Here is an 8796-nt window from a genome sequence, read left to right as displayed (position 1 = left end):
TTGTTCCACAATCAGCTCCTGGCCTGGTTTTGGCTGAAGATATTGAGCTTTTCCACCGCCTCTTGCCACAGATGTAGTCAATCTGATTCCTGTGTGCACAAATACTTAGCAACTACTAAAACAATAGCAACAAAGGAAGTGATAACAAGATTCATAAACAAAATGAGCTCAGCACAGAAAATTATATGGTACAAAGAAATTAACATCACGAAAAAGCACATAACAAAAATGGCAGCAACAGATTCATACTTGTCAATAATTACATACCTGGCAAGGGACTTATCTCTAAAATTTATAGAAAACTCCAGTGCCTCAACAGCAAAGGGATTAACAATCCAGTTGAAAAATTGGCAGAAGACATGAATAGACACTTTGCCAAGGAGGGTATTCAGGTGGCCAGCAAATACATGAAGAAATGCTCACGATCTTTGGCCATCAGAGAGATGCAAATCAAAACAACAATGAGATGCCATCTTACCCCAGAACTTACAGCAAGGTTCAATGGACAGAAAATAACAAATGCTGGCGGGGATGTGGAGAGATTGTGACTCTCATACACTGCTGGTGGGATTGTAAAGTGATACAACCACTGTGGAAGGCAGGATGGCGATTCCTTAGAAAGCTGGAATTGTAGATACCATTTGACCCAGCAATCCCATTACTAGGTATATATCCTAGAGAGGTGAGAGCCAGGGAACAGATACATGCACACCCATGTTCACCACAGAACCATTTACAATAGCAAAAAGATGGAAACAACCTACGTGCCCATCAATGGAAGAGTGGATGACCAAACTATGGTACATGAACACAATGGAATGCTATGCAGCATTGAAGAATAATGGAGAGTCTGCAAAACACCACATAACATGGATGAACTTGGAGGACATTATGCTGAGTGAAAGAAATTGATCACAGAAGGACAAATATAGTATTAGTTCATTGTTGTAGAGGGTCAAGGAAAGGCTCATATATGGAGGGAAACTTTCTTTGGTTGTTGCAAAAACAAAACAAACAAAAAATGCATCGACCCATGTCACTTTAGTTTGTGTATTTCACTGTTCATAAATTATATTTCAATAAAATGCACTAAAAAAAAAAAAGATTTACAGCCTTAGAAAGTCTATGGGGCAGTTCCACTCGGCCCTACAGGGTCATTATGAGTTGGCATCAACTTGACTGTAATGGCTTTGATGCTTTGGTGAAAGAGAATGCAAAAACAAAGAGATACTTCAATTTTTTAAAAAAGTCAGCAGCAAGGGTACCTTCTTACACATGAACATGGCATATCAGCTTAGCTCTGAGAAAAGTACATTTCAAACCATTTAGAAAAAAAGCACTTATTTGGAGATTCAATCTGTGATACAACAAGTACTTTAAACTGTTTTTAATGCTGAATTCTAACCAGTGTTGAAATCACTTTTCATCAATTGCTATGAATTTCTAACATACGCAGACAATATAGGATGTCATGGTCTTATGTTTTCAGAAGAAATTATTCTACTATTAAAAATTCTAGTTGAGGAAACAACTCCAATTCAGCCCTGATCATATATTATCATAACCATTACCTGGAATCAAGAGAATAAATTATTGTTTTTCCAAATTGAGTAATTATATATTTGAACCATCTAATCAAATGTACAAATATTATGATAAGCCTAATAAATCCTTCTAAGTTTTCTGATGGTGTAATATCTTCCAGGTGGGTGAGAGGAGAGGATGCTACTGTGACAGAACTCCTATGGGAACTTAACATACCATTTCTTTCCTAATTATTTTTCCAATCTATATTTTTGGTCCCCATTTTAGTTGTTTTAGGGCAGAGTAATATGTAAATAGGAAAGATCAATGATCCCTTTCCTACTATCTCCCCAACTTTGATCAGGACCCAAACCCAGAGAGATTCCCACATCTTCTCCCTACTGAGATGGACCCCTGCTTTGTCCTGGATCACATTGCCAAGCTCACAAACTCTGACTTTGGAAACTGGCAGTAGCCAATGTTCTATTCCCTCCATCCAGGGCCTTCCACCTCTACCCTAGACCAGCACCAGGAGCATCCATGGTCTGCCACACCCACAGTCTTCTAGATTTTCCCTTCCAGCACCAACAAAGCTACACACAAAGAGCAACTTCAAAGCCTGGTAAATCCATTACTATGAACTCTACTGAATGTTCTTTGATACTAACTTTTTATCCTCCTTGCCAGGAAGCTTTCATAGAGTCTAACATAAAGACTCCAATAGCTAGCTATACAAAGAGTGTAGCTGGAAAAGGCTAACTAGTCACTCACTACACAAGTCCATCCTACTAACACAGGTGGCATTATCCTTACAGCTCAGAACCTCAAACCCACAGAATTCCAGAGCAGATGGCACTCAGTAATACTGATTCACTCCATAAAAATTTCTAATCTGGACTGTCAAACTGATTTCAAGATTTAACTCTTGGGGGAATCTTATCCTTTACGTTATTTGGGAAGGAGTGAGAGAGGCAGAGAGTTCATCACTGTAGGCCTCAAACTCCCTACAATCACTTTAACAATTTTTAGACCTACAGCAAGCAGGTGATCCAGAGAGCCTGCTTTTAAATAATTATTAGAGGGAGCTACAGGGATCCACTCTGAGATCTCAGAGTTCTTCCTCTGCTCAGATACAGCATGTTATGGAACACAAGTCTGCAGCTGCCCCCAAGTAGACTGGCACCTTGCCAGTTGCTCTGTCTAGGGGTAGAGCCGCACATCTGTTCTTCACCTTTGTCAGAGCCAAAGGTTTACACACACACACACATACACACACAAAAAAAACACTCAAACTCACTGCCATCCAGTCGATTCTGACTCATAGCAACCCCCATTGGGTTTCTGAGGCAGTTAATCTTTACAGAAGTAGATTGCCCCACCTTCCTTCCACAGAGGGCTGGTGGGTTTGAACTGCAAACCTTCTGGTTAGCAGTCAAATGCCTCAGGTTTCCATACCTGATCTAAAACATTAAGGGAGAATTAGAATGATAACTGGCAATTATCTTAAGGATTGCAGATATTTGATAATAACATTTGTCCTATTCATAAAATGCTATGTATCACTATTGTTGCTAGGTGCTTTTGGATTGGTTCCAACTCATAGCAACCTTACATACAATAGAACAAAACACTCACTGGTCCTGTGGCATCTTCACAACCACTGTTATGCTTGAGCCTACTGTTGCAGCCAGAGTGCCAATCCATCTCACTGACGGTCTTCCCGTTTTTTGCTGACCCTCTACCAAGCATGATGTCATACATCATTTCCCCCATCTATTCTCCAACATCATTAGGAATAACTATATCTGTCAAATGCCTACTTGAAAATTCAGTCCTAAATAAATTTCTATTCAGAAATCTGACAACTAAAAAAAAAAAAAAAAGATTTATTTTTCTGATCATTTCATGAATACTTGGAACTTTTTCCTCTAAGTATTAAGTTATATTAACATAGAAAAGAGTGTAGCAAAGGTTGGACTTTTAAAGGGATCCTCTACCTAATCGTTGTCTTGCCCTACAACTAAAGGATAGGGAATTACACATTTATCCTGGGTAATATCCTTTACCCCCCTCACCTTGGTTCACTTCTTTGTAAGACAGAAACCTCCTTTTATTTATCTTTGTGCCCCATATTGCTTTGAGTAGATTACATGACTAATAATTTATAACATCTCAGGATTCAAAAACCACTTCATGACTGATTAGTTTTCTTGATAAAATATTGAAGAACTATAGTCAAATAATGGGAGCTCTGGTAGCATCGTGGCTAAGGCACTTGACTGCTAACCAGAAGGCTGGCGGTTCAAACCCACCAGCCACTCCTTGGAAGGAAGATGGGGCAATCTACTTCCGTAATGATACTGCCTCAGAAACCCAAGGAAGGGTCGCTATGAGTCGGGGCCAACTCGATGGCACATAACAACAACATAGTCAAATAACAAGTCTATGTTTCAGGAAAGCAAGAGAGGACACTTAAAACATTTTTCAACTTTTTTTTTATCACAACTCATAGAAATACATTTTACATCATAACCCATTTTATACATATGGTGTGTATATATGTGTCTGTGTGTATATGTGTGTGTACATATATATATATATATATGTATAAATCATATATATATATCTGAAAACAAAAGTTATAAACAAAAAACAACTTAACCATAATACATCTGATACTTTTGGTTATTCTATGTTCTATTTCACTTTTTAAAGTGCTGCTCATGATCCATTGGAAGATTCCATAATCTTCTAATGGTGTTTGATTCAAACTTTGAAAAATACTGATTTAGATAACTCTGTTCTGGAACCAAATATGGAAAGAAACAATAAAAAAATAAATGGAAACAAAGGCTTAATAATGGTTACTTACTTGGTTACTGAAAAAACAACATTGAATGGCATCTGTTTATGAAATGGAAGGAAAGGCCTGTGGGAGGAAAAGGAAAGGGAAGGGTTATGGACTTCAGCACTGGGTGCAGTCTTAAGTTCCCTGCCATCTCTAATACTCATCCCTAAAAATCAGTGAGCTTGAATAAGTCATATATCACTGATTCTCAAATGTTAGCACATACAGAATCATTCAGGGATGGGGAGGCACTTGTTTAAAATACAAATTCTAAGATCTGGCCCAAAAGATTCACTAGATATAGGGTAGAGCCAAAATATCTCCACTGGAAATAACAATACTTCCAATAATATTGAAATAAACAATATTGTCTCTGTTGATGGTAAGCAAGCCACACTTAAAGAAACAATGTCCTAAAAAAAAAAAAATGCATTGACCCATGTCACTTTAGTTTTGTGTATTTCACTGTACATAAATTATATTTCAATAAAATGCATTTTAAAAAAAGGAAAAGAAACAATGTCCTAACTTGGACTTCAGCTGGCACAAGCTCCCAGCAACTTCTCAAGTTTCCTGAGATATTTTGAAATTCTCAATGATTTAGTTTAAAGCTTCCTCCAAAAGAGTCTAGAAATAGAGGATACAATACTTTGGATCTTAACATTTCTCAGGAAAAAAGTCAGCTTCATAAAATATCCAGAAGAAGCTTCCTTATAAATAATAATGCAGATCACAAATTTACTTTCTCAAGGAAGCTCATGTAGATGTGGTGATATCAAGAGTATTTTTCTAATTAAGGTAAGATCAATAGGAAAATCGTGATCTTATTTTAATTTGAACAGAGATTAGGACTATCACCGGACTATTCATCACAAATGAAACAGAATGAGAATCTCTTGGCTGTATTGGTTTTGACAACATTCATATAAAGAGAACATGTTTCCACTTAAAACAATTTTCCCTGCACTGTGACTGCCATAACATCTCTGCTTGTCTCGTATCATTTGATGACTTCACTTTCTTCTCAAATATACATTCTTACATGCAATCAATACCTCTGAAGTCAGGCCTAGTTGAAATCCAAGCTCTCCCACTTGCTAGCTGTGTGATTTCTAGTAATCTACTTCTTTCTGGGCCCTAGCTTCCTTACTGGTAGAATGAGAATAAAATTACTATCCTACATTTCTGTTATTAAGATTAGATGATATGTATGTAAAGCATTTAAAATGGTGCCTGGCATACTATGTGCACTTAAAAAAATAAAGTTATCATTAGGGTAAAGAGATTCTCTAATAAAATCAAGGTTCATGTTCATTAATAACTACTTTCTACCTTTCAAAATATTTAAAGCGATTCCTTCCAGTAATTTCAGGATCTTCATAAACTTTTGGGGGCATCTGAAAAGAAGGGTCAGATCTAAAATGAAGCAGAAAACATTATTCAAGTCTAAGATACCATTTCCACTTATTATTTCTACTTACTATTTTCATGTCTATAAAGTAGGAAGTATAAAGGCATTGAATACTGAGAACAAAGTCTTCTATAACAATCATTTACTCTCTTACATCTTAGCTTAGATATGATCATGTTCCCTGAGATGAGAAACTAGGAGCTAATATGAAGAGGTAATGGTTAAGAAAAGAGGTAAACCAAACACATTGTTGTCAAATTGATTTCCAACCCATAGTAATCCTAGAGAACAGAGTGGAACTGTCCCATAAGGTTTCCAAGGCTGTAATTTATGGAAGCAGAGTGCCTCATCATTCTCCCGTGGAGCAACCGGTGGGTTCAAACTACTGACCTTCTGGTTATCAGCAGAGTGCTTTAACCACTCTCACATACAAAATGCCCACTTTTAATTAACAGCATATTAAAATAACTAAGTTTTAAATGATAATTTTTATGTCCAGCCTGAGAAGTAGCATTATATTCTTAAGTTTACTAAATATAAGCTTGTGAATAATTAGAATAATAAGGAATTCAAGAGACTTGTATCTGAAGGTGGCTTAGCTGCAAGTCTCCAAAAAATATATTTGGATACTAGGAGAAAAATGCACTTGCAATTTCTAAGATGGTTCAAATGAACAAGAAACTCAGTTACCCCTGGTGGCAAGGTGCCATTTGATATATATACACCTACACCTCACATATTTACAGGGTTAGGTTCCAAAGACCAGGTCATTATGTGAAAATTGGCATTACATGAATATGGAGGATTTTTTTTTTTTTATGTTCTCAGACTATACATTTGTTCAACCTTTTTTTTGGGAAGGGGGCAATATGATCACAGAAATAATAACAGCTAAGATTTACTGATGTACTCATCACTATCACAAGTCCAGTTAAAGATTATTTCTCTGTGGAGCAGGAGGCTTGGAGGAGACAAAGCTGGATAAAGCTGGTCTGTGTGACTGGAGGGCCATGGCTTAACCATTTCATCTTCCTCCTGTGCTGTGTTAGTGCTTCCCTCACCAAGTGACATCCAGGGCTCCACTTTCAACACTGCAAGTCCTATGTTCATGATCCTGGAGCCTGTTGTGCCCTTTGAGCCTGTCAAGTCACCAAGGCTCGAGGTTTCCTATAAGGGTGCTAGGAGCCTGGTCACTTACCCAGCCCCACTGAACTGAAGTGGAGGCTTCAGGCTCAGTTCAGCTCAGCTCACTTTGAGATGTCATTAAACTCACATGTATTTCTTCCAAATACCCTCTCTGATGCCTCTTTCTTTCCTCCCTTCACATCATACAGAAATTTGAACTGTAGGGCCTCAGGCTGCATCAGAACCAGGAACACAACACAGGTGCCCGCTGGCTAGCCCGAAGGTCATGGCCATGCAGAAGGCTGGCCCTACCTTGCTTGGCAGAGGATTGTGGCACCACCACTGGCAGGGGGGAGTAGAAGGTGCTGGACAGTGGAATAGTGCAGCTCAACTTCCTGGAGGCCTCCTGTAATCCCTCTTCAAGGGAGGGGATGCTCCACAGCCATTGCCACCATGCCCCCTGTCTCATTAATGTGCAAAATAGTAGATTTTTAAGTATAAATGCAAAATGTCAGATAATGACACAGACTGTAAGTGAGGAGTAGGATTGGACCAAACGTGGTCCCTGCCTGGTGCATAGTTGGGCCAAAATAGTTCACATACCCAGTGATTAAGAGGAGAGAAAATTACCTATTGCAAAAAGGCAATGCAAGGAGACAGGGGTCCGTACCCAAATCTGACTCCCCAAATCCAAATTGAGTTACAGTTTTTGTAAGTTTCAGGAGAGGGGGTTATGCATATTCATAACAATTTCAGAAATTTGGGTGTGAAATAGTTGACAATTGGCTGAAATTTCCTTTGCCTCAGTTTACAGGGACAGCTGTTTTTTAATGCAGTATGCTTGAGCACTGGATGAATAATACCGGCTTCCTGTCATCAGCTGACTGGGGCTTAGGCAGAGGGGATAGTGTCAGTTCCCAGCAACTTTAATCCTGTTTGTCTCACTGCATGTCCGTGGGCCAAGGTTAATTTTCAAATTGTCTCCTGAGACACATTAATGTGCTTATCACCTGTTTCTAGGTGAAATTGCATGAAAAGAATGTGTAAACTGACTTTTCGTTCCATTAAGTTCTTAAGGAACTGAGTTATTATGTTTGCTTATTTGATTCCAACCAGGGTCCTACCTGTCTTAACCAGGGTGGGGCACTAGTTGAGTTTTCATCCTATTCAGCTCTTAAGGAACTGAGTTATCATGTTTACTTACCTGTCTTCAACCGGGGATGCAGGCCACACTTTGACTCCACTCAGTTGCAGGTGTATTCATTGTGACCTTCTGTGGACATCTACTAAGCAGTAAGCCTAAAACTATTACTCCTGAATCAGGCTCATTTTGCTCAAATGGGTTTAGAAAAAGAATTTGGGATCCATTTTAGGTATAACATGTCAAATTTTACAGTTTTAAATAATGCAGAATATACTATTAACACACACACATTCTAAGCAGCCCCCTAACACTTACACTGCAAGCTGCTGGAGAGCTTCTCTACGTTGTTCTTCATATCCTCTCCATTCCCGACTGATGAACTGTGGGACAGGATCTGACTTGTCCCAATACAGAGAATATCTTGGATAATGGATCAGGTTACTGAACATGGTTCTAAACCTGGGAATTTTTCTCTAATGTTAGAACAGGGAAGCAGGGAGGAAAAGAACAAAATTATACCATTAGATTTTCTAAAGCATTTTACTTATGTTGTAAACTTTAAAAAGGGTACAAAATAGTATAGATAGTGTGTTGTTTCTGATGTTGTGTGCTGTCGAGTCAATTACAACTCATAGTGACCCTGCTGTTGTTGTTGTTATGTGCTGTCGAGTCGGACCCGACTCATAGCGACCCCTCCTTGGGTTTCCGAGGCAGTATCACTACGGAAGTAGATTGCCCCATCTT

General features: G+C 38.5%; 1 protein-coding gene across 1 annotated transcript in view; it reads right to left on the bottom strand.

The window, feature by feature from the left end:
• The window catches only part of CFAP91 (cilia and flagella associated protein 91), a 175113-nt gene that overhangs the window by 93265 nt on the left and 73052 nt on the right, over nucleotides 1-8796 (bottom strand). The window contains exons 3-5 of the mRNA XM_007943924.1: nucleotides 8368-8525; nucleotides 5705-5788; nucleotides 4397-4453 (exon numbers count right to left, since the gene is read on the bottom strand). Coding sequence (XP_007942115.1) covers nucleotides 4397-4453; nucleotides 5705-5788; nucleotides 8368-8525 — 299 coding nt within the window. The remainder of the gene's footprint in view (nucleotides 1-4396; nucleotides 4454-5704; nucleotides 5789-8367; nucleotides 8526-8796) is intronic.

The sequence above is a fragment of the Orycteropus afer genome, unplaced genomic scaffold, assembly GCF_000298275.1.
Source record: "Orycteropus afer afer isolate SDZICR_OR568_19922 unplaced genomic scaffold, OryAfe1.0 scaffold00114, whole genome shotgun sequence".
Taxonomy (NCBI): Eukaryota; Metazoa; Chordata; class Mammalia; order Tubulidentata; family Orycteropodidae; genus Orycteropus; species Orycteropus afer.
The sequence above is the reverse complement of the archived record's forward strand: the minus strand, read 5'-3'. Positions and strand labels throughout refer to the sequence as shown.